The sequence below is a fragment of the Anopheles cruzii genome, chromosome 3 (genome assembly GCF_943734635.1).
Source record: "Anopheles cruzii chromosome 3, idAnoCruzAS_RS32_06, whole genome shotgun sequence".
In the NCBI taxonomy this organism is placed as follows: Eukaryota; Metazoa; Arthropoda; class Insecta; order Diptera; family Culicidae; genus Anopheles; species Anopheles cruzii.
The window spans coordinates 3,283,987-3,304,452 of NC_069145.1; the positions used below are offsets into that span (position 1 = coordinate 3,283,987).

The following is a 20,466-nucleotide window of genomic DNA, read 5'->3' on the forward strand; positions in this document are numbered from 1 at the left end:
AATGTAAATCCTTGTCGCGCATATACGATTAGAGGGCGAAGAAAAACATCGAAGAAACATCATAGAAACATCGATTGTCGTTCACAGTAGAGTGCGCGGTTTTGGCACAAAGGATGTAAATAAAAGTCTGTTGGAAAAAAAATTCCGATTTTATATAAAGTAAACGTAAAGTAAAATTAAGTTTATATGAAGTAAACGATTTTATATAAAGTAAATGAAGTAAAGTATGAAGTGAGATAAAATATCTCAATTCTACTCATTCCATGTATGCAAGCGAGAGGCATGAATCGACTTTCCGATGCTCGTTCGCACGGCTGATAACGAACTATTGATAAAAACCAGCCCAGATTATGGTTTAAAAAAGAGAATTCATCACATTTATTCAATGATAGACCGGATCGGCCTGTTGCAACGGGCTACAAAATAAAATCTACACTTTAAACGTTTGCAAGTTGCCAACTGAACCTTGTTTAGGAAGTTTTACGGGTTGCGCCTCTGTTACTCTATTAACCACCACCGATACCCCGAAACGGTTCCGGTACTGTGTGGGCTCCCTTAAAAGAATGTTAGAGAATGTATGCGTTCTACTGACAGAATGTTTCGTACACGTTGGCGCCGAGTGTTCGCAGTTTCTCGGACTGCAGAAAGCGGCCAATCATCGACGCCATCATGTTGCCACTCAGCTCCGCCATCGTCGGTAGGCCGCCCGCGGTGCCGGGAACCAACGTAGTGCCACCGTTCACGGAAACCCGTTTGCCGGCCATCCCATTCACGATCGGTATCAGCTTGGCGAGGGAAATCGTAATGTTATTGATGTTCGCCAAACATTCCACGTTCAGGTTTGATTTTCCGTTTTCCGGCGCCGGTTTAATGGCCGCATCTCCCTCCATATAGTAGTCGGCCAGTGTGTCCACCACAAGCGAGAACCCGTTGCTAACATTCGCTAGGCTCACGTCCCTCGACTCGACACTCTCTAGGACGTCCAGCGTTTCGTCGAACATCTTACCCAGCACAGTTCCGGGCCGGGCCATTTTGCTGCATAACGACGGGTTTAGCGTGTACCGGGCGATGCACCGTGCCGGGCTAGCTTCCTCATTGTTCAGTGCCATTTGTATCGACCAGAGAAGCGTCTCGGTGTCGGCCAGCGTCAGTGGTTGCTTTAGGTTGTAGCGTTGCATTACGCTCCCCACGTTCTGGCGCACAATCTCGATCAGCTCGTACACGCCGTCGCTCATAAAGTGCTGTATCATCGACAGATAAGCAGTTTGTAGGTTGGGCGAGATTTGCTGTTCGCGTGCCATACGGCCCGTGCTTCCGTCCTCCTCCTCGACCGTATCGCGGTACAGGTACCCGCCGAGAATGTTGATCTGCACCTTCAGCGTCACGGAAAGCATGGAAGCAGCGTAAACGAGCGCCACGATGCGGGTGAATGCCACGATTTTCAGCTGCTCCCACAGCTCAAGTTTGTTCTCCGGATTAGAGCGTAACTTCACCAGAATGTCGTCCGTGTTGAGTCGTTCGAATAGTTTATCCGACAGGGCAGGCGCAAGGCCCGTGATCGTTTGATTGCACGTGCGATCGGTACACTCGAAGTGTTGCATTCGGCGCAGCTTTTCGCCTATCTCCTTCGCCTGGCGCTCCTGCAGCTCACGCAATTTGTACTGGATCCATTTGAGCAGAAACACGCTCCCGCCGACCACGATACCCGTCGTGATAAACTTCTTCCTGTGTCGGTACAGAAAATCTTTCAATCTTTCCAACATTGCTGCAAAAAAACAGATGAATGTCTCCTTACTGGATGATTGTGCATTAAATCAATACCGGCGACATGCGTGAATCGTACTTCTTACCACCCTGGTCTTTTGGTCTTCAAGGCGGGTCAAAGGCGACTTCCGAAACCGAAAGCGTGAGCTTTTACTTTTTCTTCGCTTCGCTTCAAAACACTGCGACCCTTCCTTTTTTTATCTTTTGAGCCGTTCTTTTTCCCTTTGTTTTTGTTGCTCACAGCTGTCACCGTAGAATGGTACGGCGTTACGTGATGTAACGCCTGTAACGTTAGAAGCGTTCGAGTGATTCAAATTTGCCGTTAAGGCTTGCCGTTTCAGCAACTTCTGCATTTTCGATTTCCCAAACACTAACACGTTACGAACATGGAGCAAAGGGAACTATTAATGAGTATGACAATACATATGCATATTTATAATTGCATCAAAACCGGATAAGGTTTTCGATATAGGGAAGCGTGCGGCTTATCCGTAGATCATACATTTGCGTTGCACCGATCGATCGACACTAAAGGCGTCAGATCGAACCCAACTGCGTCAACTTGAGTGCAAAAGTTGGTGCTCAATAAAACGATTAGAACTGACAGAACCATTCTAAAAATAAGTAAATAAAGTATACGGGATAAATAGCAAAAAATGCGTTTGGTTTCACCCATGTTTAAAACAACTGTGTTGAATTAGAAAAGAAAAAAAACACTATTTTGTTTGGCTTGGTAAACGAAAACATGGATGGCGCGAAAAGTTCAATTAACGACACAAACGTAAGGTCAACTGTTTTTAATACGGCGATTTTTGCTTACTCGCAGTACTCCTGGTATGCATTTCGGTGTCGTTCGCTTTCTAGTTATAAGACATTGCTTTTTAATTTTTTCGCAATACAATTAATAAACGGAAGGAAGCAGCACTGAGATGGATAATAGTTTTGATCATATACACCACTTCGGTCGCTTCCGCAACAGGTGCTCCAATACGGAGAAAGTAGGCGGAACCGACGACGATTAGATGGAGTTTTAATAATCGGAAAAATGTACGGACGAAATGGTCTATAATGGCGTGAAAGGTGCCAGAAAGTCTCTAGTGTTTTAGGGACAGAGTTAGGCCATTTTCGGTCATAAACGACTTTTCCTTTAAACAAAAAAGTGTGCGATTGAACACGAATGTCGTGGCGTGCACGAACACTGATGAGAAAATCCACCTTTTATATTATTATGAGTTTTCTATTTCTTATAAACAACTATTCCTGATGCTAAAACACACTTGAGTTCATTACATTTTGTGACACAATATCGCTCTCTTAGTAATCGTAAGGTGCCGTGAAGGAATCGTTAATATAAATAAATTCACTAGAAAGAGTATGATTTTCGGAGATGATACTGTTGTGATTGTCTTTCTTGTGCCTAACTTATTCCAGCTATTGGTCTAAATCATACTAGAGATTCGTATTGATTTCTGATAAATCATGTTTGTTTTTCGTCAAACGGAATGATATTTCATAAAATTGAAAACATTTCGTACCACTTGCTAAAACTAACCGCCGCTTCGCAATTGCCTAACTTTATACACAAACCTCCTCCAAACCTGCACCCTGCTACGAATGGCGCGACAAAGTTGCCTACGAACAAACTACCAGAGATCGTAAGTCGTTCGCAGTAGATCATTCTACACACTTACACACACACACGTCCAAACACAGAAGCAAGACACTCAATTCTCGACCTAGCCGACCCAAACAGAATAATGGGTCCACAAATTGAGATTGGAAACAAATCCTCTGTAAGGCACTGCGAGTCGACTCGAAACGAATGACCAAGTCCCAAGTTGATGAACCGGGAATCGGAGGGCAAACGAAAGCTGGTTTAGATGAAATCTAGTCCCCGTCTAGTCCGACTAATACTTCAACGCGTGCGCCGTCGTACGCCACAGGATAATCCGCATGCCAGGGGCCACGTGACGAACCGTGAGGTTTTCCTCAGCTCCGACTCCCCGATGGATCAATACGGTCGCCAAACGCTGCTGGGGTCTCCGGACACCGTGTCCTCGCTGCGCGCTTCTGCGTCCTGCTCGTGATCCGGAGGTCCCGACGGTGCCGATTGTGGTTGCTCCTCCTGCTGGTGCTGGTGGTGCGAGAGCAACGCGGTCAGCGTGTCGGCGGATCCACCACCTTCCGACGGGTGCGGTCCGACCAGACCCACATCGACCAGCGCCGAGGAAGGAACGGCAGAGGCCGACGACGGCACCGATCGAAGGCCCGACCCGGGGAACGAGTTAATCGTGAAGCCGTTGTCCGTGGAGCCGAAATAGTGCTCGAACTTTTCGCTCCCGGTGCCGTGCAGGTGCACGTGGATCTGGTTCTGGTTGACCGTGCTGAACATCTGCGGGCAGAGCACCATAGGCGGCGGGGCGGCCGGTGGGTGGTAGGTCGTGGGAGGCTGCTGGGAGGCGGCCACCGCCGCCAGCGACGAAGCACACGGTGCGGCCGCCGGCGTATACTGATGATGGTGGTAGCCCCCGTGATACCCGTTGGTAGTCCACTGCGGGTGCGGATAGGAGTAGGAGCCGGCCTCCACCAGGTCACCGGATTTGCCAACGTACGCCGCACTGACCCCAGCCCCACCGCCGGTCAGCTGGCCCCCTACCATCGCCTGCGAGTTGGCCGGAGTAACGGCGGCCACCGGGGGCGGAGCGGGTCCGGACAGTCCGTAGTAGTCCTGGTACGACTGGGTGTTATCTAGAAGTACTAAGACGCTATTAAATTCCGACCGACGATACAGTCTGACTTCTTCTTGTGCTTGGCTGACTGGCACCGAGTGCGTGTGGCCAACAGAAGCCAGCCCGGCCGAATGGAACTTACCTCCCGAAGCGGTGAGACTGTAATTGGCATGGTCCACCATAGAGCAGGAGTCGTACGCCACGTACGCCGGCGGGCTGGCCTGCAGCGGCGAGAAGGTGTTCATGTAGGACGTGCTCGACGGAGCCCCCAGGCCGTTGGTCCAATCGCCGGCACTCGTATAGTCTGCAATACACAGGGCACACGCAGCGACACTTTGTAAGCACCCTTCTGGTTTTTCCATCCCGATGCTCCGTCCCCCCCCGGGGCCCGTCATACCCATCGTCTCCGACCACCCATCTTCGACGCCCGCCCGCCACAGTGGAAGAACTTGGTCCACAATCGATAATATCCGTCTAATCGTTCCCCGTCATCATCGGCTCTCGGAGATAGATCATCCCGGCCGCCAGCTCATCAATCGAACGGACGCACTTTTGTGCCGCCCCCGACGGGGCCCGGTAATACCCTCGGTCCACCTCATTCACACACTATCCGGAGTGCACTTCCGGCCGACATGTCGACTTCCGGTGCATTCGATGATGTTTCGCAAATCGATTTCGGCTTACTTATTCATCGGCCCGAGATGTCCACAGTCGGGTTCCAATATTTCTAACATTTCTATTACACTCCGACGCCGGCTGAGCGGGCGGGCGGTTGGGCCCATGGAGGCCAACTAAACTAATGGAAAACTATCCCGGTCAGGTGTCCCCCACTGGGAGTCACTTTTTGTGAGTTGCCTGTGTGTAGACAGATGCGGGCAGAACAGAACCTTTTGGGAACCCTCGGAACACCTTGTCACCGACAGGCGACTACGTCGTGGCATCATCTGCCCGACCGAACGTTAATCACAAAATATGGCGCTGCTGTATGGCTGCGTTAATTAATTAGTAATTTTGTCGCAAATTGATTGACAATGTTTTGACATTTTGGCGTTACGTCAAAAAACGCGCGCTGCGAGCGCGTCACGTGCGTTTCGGCGGCGTGGTGGTGGGCGCTCGCACGCTCGCTTCTTTACGTTCGGTTTCTTGGATGATTAATTAGGGACTAAGACTAATTTACCCCGTTCGCTCGGGAAGTTTGACACCCCGCGGACCCCCAACATGGCTCGGCGACGATCGGCCCGCGCGCCGGAGCAGATTGAGCGCACGCCCGTCGCTAAACTATTTGGCGTGGATTTTGAGCAATGTGAAGCATTCGCTGCCTGTTGAGGACTGTGTTGTGCTGGGTGAGTTGTTTGTGATTGTTCATCACTTCGTCCATCGACCGCGATTGTGTTGCTTTTTTCCCCTTGTTTTGTTATTTAAATTTAATTTCCCAACCGGGGGCTCGGGGGCCAAGAGTTCAGGGAGCAGAAATTGATTTCGCTGCCGGAAAACGATGCCCCACAGTAATGATTAGTGTGGCAAATGGCAAACAATTTACGCGGCCATGTGCAGCGGCCAGCAGGAGCAAAACCCGCGCGCACACCGCATCATCATACGCACCGCGCGCGGGAGCATAACCCGTAGCTCATCACCTCATCCTTCTGCACATCATGATCACGATCAACATCATCGTCGTCGTCGTCGCCGGCGTCAGCACTTCCCGTTCGCCGGACACTTTCTGTGCTCCGGTTCTTCTCCTCCCGATCCCGGCCGAGTGGCCGATTTTGCGAATCGGCGATTTTTCAATTATTGTTTTCATTCTGTGTTTCGCTTCGTTTTGTGTATCGCATTTTCCCGATTCAATCACTCGGAACGCCGGTTTCTATAACTGATGAATGAGACACGAGCACAGTGGGATTCGGTGGACATAAAATGTAATTTTCAAAATTCCATCGCCCCGAAACATTCAGTTATGGCTACATAAAACGAAAAGCTTGAACATGTTTCAATATTTACGGTTAAGCTATCAAGTAACGTATGGACGTAGTTGACGATGGTTCTATAATTTTGCTGAAAATCTGCTTTTTTCAATAACCAAACGGCAGCTGGAGCAAAAAAATGGTTCTGGATTAAGTCTCCACAACAGTGCCCAAATGGGCGATGTGCCCAACAGTGCCCAAAACCGATAACAAACGGAGCCGACATAAAACAACAAACAACCAACAGTTGACAAACCGGATTCGGTACACGTGTACACGTGTAGAGGGAACGAAACACTGCCACAAAAGACAACCAGCTTCGCGGTAAGCGAAACCGTTTCCGGTGAACCGCGTGCGTAACCGATTAACAGTTACATCGATGCTGCTGTCCCCACGCAATGGCCCATCATCGTCACCCCAGCCAGCATCATCATATTTCCCCACAATTAAATTGTCCACCTTTTCAGGCGCCCAATTTCCCTGCCAAAACAAAGAGTCCAAGAAAGAGTCCAAACTAACAGCAACACAAACCTCAACCAACCAACCAACACAACCAGCACTGTTTTTTCGGCCAACGGGGAACCTGTTTCCAATTCCTGATCCCTGAAATGTCCTCCGCCTCTACGCCCGCATTACAACAGTTACCTGAGAGCGCGAGATTAGGTTTGTAATCGCTGCTCGATTCGGCACCGACGACGGTATTGATGGTCATATTGCCCGTTCCGTTGCCACCGCCTGCCGCCGCCGCCGTGCCGCCGTGGTGCTGCAGGTGGGGGTGATGATGATGATGATGATGGCCCGTCCCGGTGCTACTGTAGTTGACAGAGGATTTGCCACCACCAGTGCCGCCGCCGACTCCTGCTTGGCCACCGGGTGCCGCACCGTCCACCCCTGACGTCACTGACGCGGCGTTGGTGGTGGTGGTGGCCATAGCGGCCGTGGCCGTGCTACCGCTACCGTTATTTCCGTACGTCGAGCTGCAGCCGCCGCCACCGCCGCTACGGCTCTGGTACTGATGATGGTGATGATGGCTGAAGGCCGGTTGCTCCAAAAACCGGTGCAACGGCGGTGGACGCATCTGCGGAGTGTCCACTTCGAGAGAGAGAAAGAGAGAAAAAAGGGTATCGTATTAGATAAAGTTGGCAAGGCTTTTGGGGGGGGCTGCTGTGTGACGCGCGGCAGCAAATGGTGACTACGATGCCAGCAGCAGCAACGACGACGACGACGACGATGGGCGATGGGTCAAGTCATCACAAAATAAAGAGCTCTCATGTTACGACCCCCGGTGCACGAGGATGAACTGCCGCGCTGGCCGTTGGCCGGCTCATGGAAAGGGATCCACAGCCGGCCAGCCCGTCGCGTCCGGGCGGGCCATTTGTTGATCCATTCGAGGCGGCAAGGATCGCGTGGATGACGGAAGAGTACAAAATTGAGAATATAAAAGGGAATTCAGTTGCGGTTTCGCTTGCGGGAACCGCAAGAAGAGGAACACAAGTCAATAGTCGCCCGGAGTGTGACAGAGACCGATAGAGAGCGAGTGAGAGAGAGAGCCACACGAGAGTGAGTGAAGGGATCATTAGGTCCGAGAACGGGTCGCCCGTTCCCGGCGTGTCCTGCAAAGAATGCGTTTCGTAGCGAGTGCAGCGCGCCATCCGGACCTGCTCCGGTTCAGACCTGCAGTCTGAGCCTGAGCTCTGAGCCGCCCGCCGGGGCACGCCAGCAGCGGCCAAAGGATGATATTGAATGACTCGCATTTATTTTTACGTTTCCTATATATCTTGCACCACACCGTCTGCGCCGGCATGCGTGCTGGCGCACTGGGCTTCCTTCCGGGAACGCGTTGGAAAATCGCTTTCCACCCAAAACCGGCCCCCGGGTGGACCGGAAAAACAAATTCCAAACGGTTTTCGGGCGCACCGAATGGCCCGGCCAGCCAGGAACATTATGTAATTTGGTGTCTAATTGGCACCGAAAGGGGGACATTAGTTTCGAACACGAAACACGTCCGCTCGGGCAAGGATCCGAATTCGCAGGCCGGCACTGCCGGTTTGGTGTGCCGTCGTTAATGAACGTCCCGGCCGAAGAAGTCGGGCATACAGTTGCAGTTGTGTCCAGCGGGTGCGTGTTCACATGTGCGCGTTATCCTGGGGACACGTGTTGTCGATATACGTGCGAGTGCACCGGCACCGGACTGGGCCGACTTTTATCGAGCCCATCGATTCCGGCGAACCGATTCCGATGGAGCCGTGTTTGTTCCGTGAGGCCAATAAATATTTTTATTGCTGCCACACATCCACTCGGTTCACTCCCGAGGCTCGCCCAAGGCTCGTCCAGGACTGGCCATGGCCCTTCACAACACTACAACGTGGCGGGAAAATCGAACGGAAAATTATGTTCACTCGGCAAACGGCACTTAATTTTACTCACTCTCTCTACCGTTCGCAGTTGCAGTTGGCTTGGCCGGCCGGGCGCGGCTGTGAAGAAATGCATTGTGTACACTCACGCACACACACGCACATACGGTACACGATGTCCCGAAGGACATTAAAGAAAATTGCAGTCCAAAGTCCCTGGCCATCGGCAGCAACCTACATTCGAACATTCGGTTCCAGTCGGTCGGACTTTGGCCCAGTATTTTAAACGACCGGCGCTTCTGGGCCTTCTTCGTGTGTTGTTCTCGATTGTCTTCAATTTACTTTCTGCTATTTATCTTTTTATGCATTTTTCTATTTTTCTTTATCTATTTTTTAATCATTTTGACATGGGACAATTTTAGTGAACTAGGCCTTGTTACTGCTTAAAGCTGGATAAACATTAAAACGATTGCACGGTACGAGGCTGTTCAATATGTTTTGCAGTTCGATAAGAACAACACAATGTTACGGTTTGAAATACACTTTATTATACAGTATGGTCTCCCTGAACATCAATACACTTGTTCCAACGAGACTTCAATTTATGAACTCCATCCCTGAAGTGAGAATCTGAAAGGGCTGCAAAATATGCTTCCCCAGATGTTATAACCTTATCATTTGATGGAATGCGCTTTTCACGCATGAGTTTTGTTAGGTCTGGAAACAGATGGAAGTCACTAGGAGCCAAATTGGTGAATACGGTTAATGTTTCAACAATTCGTACTTTAATTCATGAATTTTTACCATTTTCAAAATGCTGTTGTGACAAGGTGCATTGTCCTGAAGAAGGCTTAAATGACCACGTTTAAATTTAGCAACCCATCTTTCTACTGTATTAAATGCAGACGAAGAGTCCTTGTACACTTTCAACATTCGTGCATAAATTTCCTTTGCTTTTAAACTTTAAAAAACAATTCAATCACTGCACGATACTTGATTTGTTCCATTGTTAAAAAATACTGTCACATGTCGATACTCAAGGGTTGCAAAGGGTTCATATGAAAGGTGTACCAATATAGCAAAATTTGAGGCCAGAAGCAGCGCCCTCTGTTATTGAATCGCAAAATTTATTGAACACTTTTTTTTAATTTTATAAAAAAAATGGGTCAAACTATTGCTTGTGTGCTAACTGTCACTTGTTTCGCTGATTGTTGAAATCTACTTCAAATTTCCAAATAACGGAATTCATAGACTTGTCCACAGGTGGCTTTATGCGTGCCTTCCGACAATATCAAAAATCCACGTCAACAGGCTAAGCATATTACGTAAAAGCATTATTGGAACTAAAATAAATGGTCCCATGAAGGATCGAAGGATGTCTAGGAAACATTCTGTCATACAAAATTGCACATCGCGGAAGCCGCCATATGCCAGGCGTAGCAAAACCTTAGGATAATTGAATTCGCCCGGCCACGGCGCCATCAACAGCGACGCCTAATCAACCTGTCAAAACAACGCCTCCACGATGGTAATTAAAACAATTTTCCACAATCGCCCGGGGCCCGTTGCTAACCCGGGCCATCTCGAGAGCTGAGCTCATTTCCTGCACATTCGGGAACAGGCGAAGGCTTGTTACTGTTTCGCTGCCTTGCGCTGATCGCGCTAAAGATCGCGTGTTACAGATCGGACCATATATCGCCGCCGTGAGACCGTGAGAATTTTTTCCTCGGTCCAACACGAGGCGTTGAGAGGCCATCAACAGCACCGAGCGGCCAGAGAAGGCCAAGACTCTTATCCCGCCACCGGGACCGTCGGAGAGCCGGTCTTAACTGATAACCGCGTACGGTCCAGGCCGGCATGGCGCATTCGCGCGTACGATAAGAATACGAAGCGATATCAGGGCCCCTGTGTATACATTCGCCTGAAAGGAACCTAACTTAGATTCAGAGCTCGATGTTGATCGCTTTTATGCTATTTAGCCTGTGGTTAACGTCCGGGTGAGCAGAGAGTGTCGGAAGATTAATGTTGATAATGAGAAATTGGAGGCGATGAAATTGAGGCACCCGTTGCAGCGTTCAAACGAGAAAATGGGTCTACAATCTCCAAAGTTTATCAAATCGTGGGAAACGGAATGAGATCTTATTTTAGTAACACTTTTTCCATCAAATCCAACTACCAACAAAATTACAGTTCCTCAAACATACTAAGGGTAAGGGCCCGTTTCGGCCGTAACTTACTCGTTTTCGACCGTGGCTCCCGCGGTCCATCCACCGTCACCTTGATGGCCTTGCAGTACGTCGTGACCTGTGGCAGGGTCGTGCAGATCGTGATGGTGAGTGTAAAGCTTTTTCCTGCAAAGCAGATCAAATTTCGAAGAGTTTAATTTAGCGTTACTTAACTACTTTGAAAGAGTGTGTCGAAAGAAAAGTCACATCAAAGTCCACCCGAAACGTGCGTCATAGAGATGTTGCCTGGCAGTTGTTATTATCCTTCCAAAAGGGCCAGTTTAAAAAGTTTCCCAAAAACAGACGACGCGGGTACCGGCGTTAACCGTTTTGTTTTTTCCTTCTAGCGGTTCCTATTGTTTCGTACGGCGCGATTATGCTTCTAACAACAAACCGGCTGCTCCCGGTGTACCGGTCAAAGGTAATCGGATTTATGCCTCCCAACCCCCCCCCTTCCAGCCCAGGTCCCGCGCAGGGCATTAAATTGAGAGATAAGTATTTGAGATGCCTTCGTTTTTCAGTGTGGACCGCAAGGATTGCCAAGGACCGCTCAGGGCCACAATGGGCGACAATGATGAAAATTATGGTGAAAACATTAAAGCAACTGAGCGGAGCTGTTAATGAACTTATTCCGGACCGGACCGGCAAACGCCGGACCCGGCCCCCGTACCCCCGGGTCGGTCGGTGCATGTGTCCTTCCTAAATGTCACGTGCAGGTTCGCGTCCGAAGCCCCCGGCCCAGAAAACCGGCGGGTGGCCTCCCGGGGTGGGTACGACGGTACAATTAAAACAAGAACTTGGCTGGCTCATGATACCCATCATCACCGCAATCTCGACCCGCGGGCCCACCCGGATCCCCAACGGCGCGGGGTCCGGGACCGACCCAAGTTAATAATGGCCGCAGCCCAGGATCGGTGGGCGGCAGGGCAGTAAAATTAAATTTTGTCCAGCTGCGTAAATGATTGCCTTTCGAAAGAAGTTGTGAAAATGTCCCATTAATGCGCGTGTCCATTGATGCGTGCACAAGTGCAACCGGGGATCATCATGTCCTCGGTGCCATTAACGGGCACTTGGAAATTGGAGCACCGGAATCGGTGTAATTTACTTCAGCCACAGGCCACCTCTTCAAATCCGGCGGCCTTCTTTGCAAAAATTTGTTTTCTAATTTTAACGCCCTTGCTCGAAAGTCTACCATTGACGCCCACGAGAGATGGTCAGTCTATTTAACTTCTATTATATAAAATAGGCATTATTTAAGTATTTTATTTTGCATAAAAGATACAAAATTCGTTGAAAGGTTCAATCAACTAGCGTCGCGAGGACGTTCAGCTTAGGGCATTTACGAGGAGTAGGCTGTAGCAATCTGTATCTCGCGTTTTATGAATTAGGTATAGGTATGGCCGTCGGCATCAGTTGGCCACAAACCCTTCCCGGATAGTTTGGGTATTTCTTCTAAAACCGCGCTGCCTTTTACTTGGGCGACGATCAGTCGAGCACCGTAAATGGTCGGCTCAAGATCTGGAGTGGCTGCATTTAAGATCTTGGCTTCCCTCGCCGACACTCCTTATTCGATCTAACCATCCCTTCAAATGTCGGTTACCAACTTTTGCGTTCGTTTCGCCAGTTTAATGTTAATGTTAGTTCTAATTTTAAGTTATGATAAGTTGATAAGTCAATTGTCAATTAAGCTACGTTGCTCGTTGACTATTTTTCTAATAAATAAATACAATATTCAAAAGTCGGAGAGTTTGATTAGTGCTCATCGTCCCGATTGTGTTACAACCAATCGTGGCTAGCTTTGATTTTATTGACCGCCTTTCACCTGGATTTGTTGTCATGGTTACGCCATCAGTTAAAATTGAAATTAATTTCAATTTAAAAAGTTCTTTAGAGCCCACAGTGCCACGTAAACAGTAACGAAAGTCCTTTCGTTTGGACTTTTCTCTTATTAAAAAGGAACAATATCAAAACATTGGCCAAAACGTGATGCAATACGAATACGAATAATTTGTAAGTGACCGACATTAGTTACTTTGAACTAAACAACGACCGCGCGAACACACGGCTCGCAGGCATCGATTTAGGGCCACCCCCAAAGGCACTAATCCCGGTTTTTGGCCAGACTCAGAATTAACAACCCGGGCTACCTCACTTGAAGCCCGAAGCTCACCGTCGCGGAGCGGACGTCTTCCAGAACGTCTCCTCTCCTGATGAAGAGAAGCAATAATTTGCATGCTCCGGTCTCTTTGTGGGCGGCTCGGCTGTGATGCACGCCGCCGTCATAAATATGATTTAACCGACAATTTAAATGTATTAAAGGCATATTAACACTTCGTTTTAACGATTTTCTTTAAGCCCGCGCGGCCCGCGGGTCGCAGGGCCGCTTCTCGGCGTTTTTTTTCCTTTTTCGCTCTCCGCGTGGCTCCGGGAACCCTTTTTGGCGCATATCTTGCCTCTCGCAGCCAGCCACACATTATAATTTATGTTTAGCTGTATGCACTCGATTCCGACAGACAGAGACGGAGACAGAGAGAGCGTCAAAACGAGACAGAGCTTCGGGGCAGGCCAGGCCAGGATCTGTATCCCTTTGGTGCTTCGGTGGTCGGCCAAGTTGGAACACATTGGCCGTGCACAACAATGTTGTTCCCGTTAATGTTTGGGGCCTCTCTGTGTGTGTGTCTGTGTGGAGAGATCGTGTGGGGCGACGTTTGTGGTGCACTTTAGTGTGGTTACCGCCCCTGGCCGTCGCCCCGTCGGTCGGTCCCATCGACTGCGACGTCGACGATCCATCCACCCGCCGACGACTTTATGACATATTTTGTGTAATATACTCGTGCTGGAATCCATCGCCACTCGGCCACTGCTGCTGGAAGCTGGAGGGTCCGGGAGGGGGGCTACAGAGCAGCAATAAAACAAAACATTGCAACACCCAGTGTCCCAGACAGTCTGACGCAGCCCGCAGGATCCCGTCGCCTCACTGGTGTCCGATGTCTCATCAACATTATTCATCCTCCCGCGCGGCCCTCCCGAAAACAGGGCTGCCGGGGGTGGAGAAGTTGGACGTTGATCGGATTTATGCAGATCAAACCTGTGGCCCCCGGTCCCCGGGTGCGATCGCCGCGGACAAAACAAAACGCCCTGCGTGCCAGAAGTGGTGCGGACATCAAAAGGAAATTTGGTCAAACCCCGGGGCAGCCGCTGCCGCTACCAAATGGCCGTCAGCCGGCCAGCGCTCTAGGCCGCGGAGATAATGAGCTCACCGAAGGGTTGAATCGCGCCGGCTCGTGGCTGCTCGTCACTCGTGGAGCTGACTGATGATGGGCCGGAGGATTCCGGAGGCCTTTTTTGTGTTATCCTTTCCCGCGTGACCAGCCGGCCGGCCGAGTATTAATGACGCGTGTCGGAAGTATTTGTCGAGGGCTCCGATCTGAAGAGATCTGCGCCTTTAGCCGGTGTACTCGCAGCCAGTCCAGGGCAAGCAGTACAATTGGCCATCGCGTGGAACGTGTTGTGGAGCGATTTATCACCGAATGAAATAAAAAATAAGTGAGAGAAAAAAAAACAGGCGCGGAGACCTGACACGCCGCGGCACGGGTTTTGTCGACCGCGCGCGCGCCCTCCTGCTCACCACGCCAGTGTTTGTTTCTAGGTCTCGCTGATAAATTGGAGGAATTCCTCGATGATGCGACCCCTTCGAGAAGGACTTCATCTCGTCGTCGAGCCTTCCGTCGGCTTTTGGCGGCGGCGGCAGCGGCGAGCAGAGATTCAGAGATTCCTACGATGGATGGACGACGATGAAGTTTTCGGGTAATGTGATCACTCAATAAAAAGCGAGACCACGGCCGTGGCCGGCGGGGAGAAACCGTATAAAGCATGGTTCAAATTCCCTTGTTTTTTCTCTCCCACTCTCTCTTCCTCCCTGTTTCATCTACTCGAGTATCGTCACACAAACACGTCACACAAATCAGATCGTTTCGATTCGACGTCGGCCGAAAACTTGTTGCGTGCCGCGAACGGATCCGATCGGAGCGGAGGCCTTTAAACACGACGACCCACCGGAGTCCCGGTGCAACTTGTTCACCACCACCGAGGCTGACCTTCAACAATTAATTGGCACCATCATCGGGGGCCTGTATTGCTATTTGAGGAAGGTCCTTCGCGGGATGCGCGTCTGCCAATTGATCCGACTCAAATGGGTTGATGAGCCGATGGAATTTGTATAACTGTATTCAGCACTTCTGTTTAAAAAGCAGTAGAATCACCTAAGACTCTGTTTCATTGGCCTCCGTAATTCGGCTTTGAACGGATTGGATGAGGGGTTGAAAATGGGAGATAGGCATCATCGTCTCAATGAAGAACTTGTGTGGTGTAGTTTACCCTAACATTTGCATTTAATTTCAATTCTAATTGGATGTTGAGAAAGCATTCCCTAAGATAAGATCCCTATGCGAATGACGTCATTTCGAACACCGGCAATAATCTAAATGCATAAGTTTCGAGTGCTTAAACGACACAGCGAACTTCTTCGAGATAAATTAATAATTCATTAACCTTAATTAAATATCTCAAACTCAAATTAATAGAACGCGCCTGTCAGAACAGGCGTTCGGGCAAAACTTGGAGAACTTGCGTGCCATCTATGCTGAGGGTTGAATTTGGCGTAATGAAATAAATTTGGCTCACCCGTAACCATCTGTGGCACTAAATGGTCGGCAGCTCGGTCGGCCAATCACTCCAGCGCCAACAGTAGCCACTTGTGGTGCTATTTTCCTTGTACACGCGTTTGGGCGTTCATCAGAAAACTGTTCTCGGCACCACTCGGCCATGCTCCCGTGCCATGTGCTGTGTTTGTTGCCCAAAACGGGCCCTTCTAATCGATGCTCTCCGTGCACCGAACAATAACCCGGAGGGCTCCACAAAGGAAGGATGGACGCACGCGGATGCAACAGATGCATTCCGTACGCCTCGGCGCCGTATCTCCGGCAGCGGATTCCGGTGCGGAATCGACACTTCCGAAGACCCCGCTCCGACACTTAACCGACTGGACCCAGCTGGACGCTTTCCGGAAGAAGAGCCGGGGTTGCTGTTCATTATTTTTCCATAAAACATAATTGCAATGCTGTCATGAATGGTGGCATAATTATCATTTTTCGGTAGCATATGTTCGGTAGCTGTTCGGAAAAGGAACCTAATGTGTGCGTGCGTGTGTGTATATGTACGGTCCAGTCAGGGCCTCGCCACCCCTTACCTCGGCCACTGCGGCCCACGAAACGGAGATCGTTGAATTTGGCCACCTGATTGCGCATCACGGCCGTGCAGTTGCGGAGCTCGGCACAGAAGTTCTCGTCGTTCCCGGCCCGGATAGTGACCATCGTCCCGTCGCTGACGTCGCCCAGAGACACCACCTTGAACGCGCTCGGAAGCGTCTTGTTTGACCGCCAGTGGTTGGGCAGAGCCGAGCAGAGGAAGTACGGGCTGTCGGTGCGGACTGTGGAAAAGAGAGGACGGAGAGGTGGAATGTGCTAAATTATTACAATTAAAAGGTCCGAAGGTCCATCAGTTCAGTTCAGAATCGTAAGGATCGGCGTGAGAAAACCATAGCCCCACACAAGGTGCTGCTGACAGTGGCCGTCAGCGTACTAAATGGACCTTAATGTCGCTCGGGAACACGGTCGGAGCTACTCAAACATCCAAACATGCTTGTTCTAAAGTCTTAGAAGGTAGAGGGTTTATTTTGGTTTTATTTTCAAAAAAGAACTTAAAAAACATATGAAAAAATAACTTTTAAAGACATATTTTCATAAAGTTTTTACTTTGACATTATGCGCGAAACACAATATCGTTCAGATGGTCGCGCGGTATCCATGGCAACAATCAATTTGGATAAGATGTTACCTAGACCACAACTTGGCGAAAGTTGCTCCAAAGTTGTAGGCTTGTCAGCATAAGCACGATCTTTTGCGTAGCTCCACATAAAAAAATCCAACTTCTAAGTCCAGCTCCTAGTTCATAAGCACCTAATGTTAAGGCCGCTCATAGGGCCAAACATTCTTTTGCGAAATAAATAAATAAAAAAATATCTTCCATTAAAGGCTAAAAAATATATTTCTACATCTGACGGTATCGCTCGGAAATGACGGTAATGGTCATCCCTTCGCCGTTCTAGAAAAAATACAAAACAGTCACCTTTTCAGGATATAACGGTCTCTCTTCAATCGATTGAAGGTTTTCATTGCCCCAGATGTGGCAATTTTGCTTGTCGCTAAAGAAAATGTTGCTGGAAAAATTAGTAATAAGTCTTAATACCTTTAGCACGTTGCCCTGTTGTTAAGCGATTAATTTTCTAAAAAGACAAACATTCAACTAAAAGTTTGGCATTTGGTTTGACAGATAAATTCAAAAACTGTAAAATGTCAGCCATGTAATTTCAGAACTTTAAAATGGAAAACCCTGTAGTTTGGCTGAATCGGATTTTGGTTTATCAAACAAAAAAGATGAGCGATTTTTCGATAACCGTATTTAACTGCCATACACTATTTATTCGAAGCAACAAAAGAAATACAAGACCTTAACACGTATTTACACCGAGATGTGTGTCCGCAATATACAAAATATTCACCCAAGCAACCAATTGTTGCCAGCTGAAGCCTATCTTAGCGCCGTTACGGTGCAAGCCAAATGATAACCGAGATCCTTAAAACCTTGAGCTAGCCGTACACCGTTGGTTTTTCACCGATCGTCCACCGAAATTACGAGCTGTGGTTTAAATCATTTCAACGCTTGCTTGGGATCCGTAGATGTAACCTTGTCCACCGTTGCACAACAAGAAAATAAATAGTTCCGAAGAACCGGCAAAATATGACCACGAGAAGCGCATTTGAATTGATTCGGAATTAATTGGTTGGGCATCAGAAAGGCTGGCAAAATGCTGCTCCATTTCTTTTACCGATAGCTTCGAACTTGTCGCACTTGCTGATTTGGAATTTATTCATTTTCATGTAAGCCCATGTGGCTCCGTGGCCTCTATGAATAATCACCTCGGCTTACGGCACTTGTGCGTCAACAACAACGGACATGAAATATTCAATGCTGTGTTCGATTGAAATTTAATTCAAGAGCCTGACCACGTGGGCCAGATGCCCAACGTTTGCCTTGTTTCCGTTACACCGTACCTCGTGGTACCGAGCCCGAAACTCGTCGCAAAGGTGTTGTTGAACTGTAAATTAGACTAACTGCATGAAGATGTAAATGCCTAGTTTCTCGTTCAACTTTGGTTTGAATCAATCACGGTTCCTAAGGATCGCTCGTCCGGTAAGATTTTACCACGAATAATTTTCGCCATTCAGACCTTGATCTCTGCTTATCGCCTTTGGAGTTGGTATTTTTTTGCATACGGAGCACATCATGCATCACTATGCAGCTGGCCAAAAAGTGGGCCGCTCGTGTGGACCTAACACACGCCAAAAAAGGGCATCTCACTTTTCTTGCAAGCTTCCTGCCGGTGTTTTTATTGCACCGAAGTATAACTTACACCCCGCTTCGACCGGAGCGTGTGAGAACCGAAGGGCCACGGGTCCCTGGATACCGAAACTGGTCACCGAATTGTTGCTCCCAAAACTCTGGCACCAGAACGCGGCTTTAGCGGGAACTCTAGCTCCCCGGAGCTCCTCGTACTTTGTAACACTGGGAGGAATCTCGCAGTGTCTCTTCGGAATCTGGGCTGGGGAGGAGAGGGAGCGCAGGAGGATTCTAAAAAACACGACTCATTGAATGTAAAATATCACCATCAAAGGTGAAACTCGATCCCTCTCGATCTCCGTCCGACCGATCGATCGATCTCGAAACGGGGGGAGCCTGGCCCGAGCCTGGCCCGGAACGCCAGTACCGAACGCTGAAGTAAGGCTTCCCGAGAGTGTACCGGTTAACCCGGCCCCGGCCCGGGGTGTATGTGTGGCGTATGTATCTAATGACGTGCATCCCGGTGCAAGTGACGGTGCGGAGGACGAAGGAACACAAAAACTGCGGGGGCACCAGCATTCTGCATGGATGCACGATCGGGCCGCCATCGGATGCCACCGGTGGGACCGGTACCACCGGCGACGGGGCAAGGGTGGGGGATGACCGTAAGGAAATCTAACCTATAACGCGGGATCGAATTGCGGTGATACGTTTTCCGTCGGCGTGTGTGTTGGGTACGTGTGGCGACAATCAGCCGCACTCGATCAGGCCCTCCCTCCCCCTCTGGGACCCCATCCGCAACCTACCTACCTAGTTCCCCCGGGTACTGCTGTTCGGCTTCCATCACCATCCGCTCGATCCACCGTAGATCGGCCGGAATGGAGCTGTCATCGATGGTCGCCCCATGAAGGTTGCTGTTGCTGCTGTTGTTGTTGCTGTGGGACGACGAAGAAGGCGCGTGGTTGTTGTTGCCGGGGTTCCGACAGTGTCCGGCTACGTCCGGCCCGGCCGCGGTGACGCCGGACTCGAGCATGTTTCCCCGCGACGCCGACGACACCTTGGCCACCTTCGTGCGCCACTGTCCGCGTCCGGTGGCAGCGGCGGGCAGCGGGCGGGCGCACCGCACCTTGGCCGCCGACCTCACCTCCGAGTGCAGTAGCAACAGCTCCGACTTGGCCTCGGCACACCTAACCAAACTCATCAATGAATCCACGATCGATCGCACTCGACGTCTGCCCGCACCACACCACCCCGGGGGCCTCTTCGGGGCCGCCGGACCGGAAATCGCAATCGCCGGGCGCGCGTGCAATTTGATGCAATTTCCACCCCCCAGTCGCCGCCGTCACCGCGCGATCAACACACAATCACAATTATTTTCTCCTTTTCCTCACTCACACACACACACACACACCGGATTTATTCAAATCTGAGGCGCGATCGATGGGATCTTTTTTTCGGTCTGCTGCTCCTGCTGCCGCTGCTGCTGTTGCCGTTGCCGTTGCCGCCGTTGTTGTTGAGTACTGTAATTTGAGCAAATATTGTGCATCGACAAGCGAGACAGGGCCGCACGTTGGCGAATGCGCATTCAATCAAGAAGTCGATCAGTCGATCGGCCACGTCCAGTCACTCGGAGGGAATGTCCGCTCACCGTCGTCGCCAGCGATGCGTGAAATCAGGTGAAGAAACGCGACGAATTAGCACCGCCGCACCGGCTGGATTAGCCTCCTTCTTTGGCACTTCGCTTCGCTTGGCACGCGATCGCGCGCACTTTTGGTGCGATCCGGATTTGAATCGGGTAGCAAAAAAAAAGGGTTTCCTTCAAACTTACGTAGGACACTTTGCACACACGCGAATTTTTATCACCGGATCAACCACACGTACACTCCACGCCGGGACTAGAGCAGCAGATCGTAAGATGCAGCATCAAATCTTATGATTTTCTCTGCTGGCGGTCGTGCGCCGAACAACGTTGAAA

The 20,466-nt window shown here is 49.9% G+C and overlaps 2 protein-coding genes across 3 annotated transcripts; both read right to left on the bottom strand.

The window, feature by feature from the left end:
• Positions 1 to 399: 399 nt before the first annotated feature.
• On the bottom strand, positions 400 to 1,944 carry LOC128272671 (peroxisomal biogenesis factor 3). Of its 2 annotated transcripts, none has more exons than XM_053010533.1 (2): positions 1,844 to 1,944; positions 400 to 1,765 (listed from the first exon to the last, which is right to left on the bottom strand). In XM_053010533.1, exon 2 carries the CDS (start codon positions 1,761 to 1,763, stop codon positions 585 to 587), a length of 1,179 nt encoding a protein of 392 aa, XP_052866493.1. In that variant the 5' UTR covers positions 1,764 to 1,765; positions 1,844 to 1,944; the 3' UTR covers positions 400 to 584. The 2 variants fall into 2 exon arrangements, with proteins under 2 accessions (XP_052866493.1, XP_052866494.1); XM_053010534.1 differs by having other exon boundaries at positions 1,851 to 1,931.
• A 1,558-nt stretch (positions 1,945 to 3,502) lies between these two features.
• LOC128274860 (protein lozenge-like) lies at positions 3,503 to 19,692 on the bottom strand. Its single transcript, XM_053013191.1, has 6 exons — positions 19,302 to 19,692; positions 16,282 to 16,521; positions 11,046 to 11,159; positions 7,100 to 7,546; positions 4,636 to 4,797; positions 3,503 to 4,521 (listed from the first exon to the last, which is right to left on the bottom strand). Exons 1-6 carry the CDS (start codon positions 19,690 to 19,692, stop codon positions 3,776 to 3,778), a joined length of 2,100 nt encoding a protein of 699 aa, XP_052869151.1. The 3' UTR covers positions 3,503 to 3,775.
• Between the last annotated feature and the right edge of the window lie 774 nt (positions 19,693 to 20,466).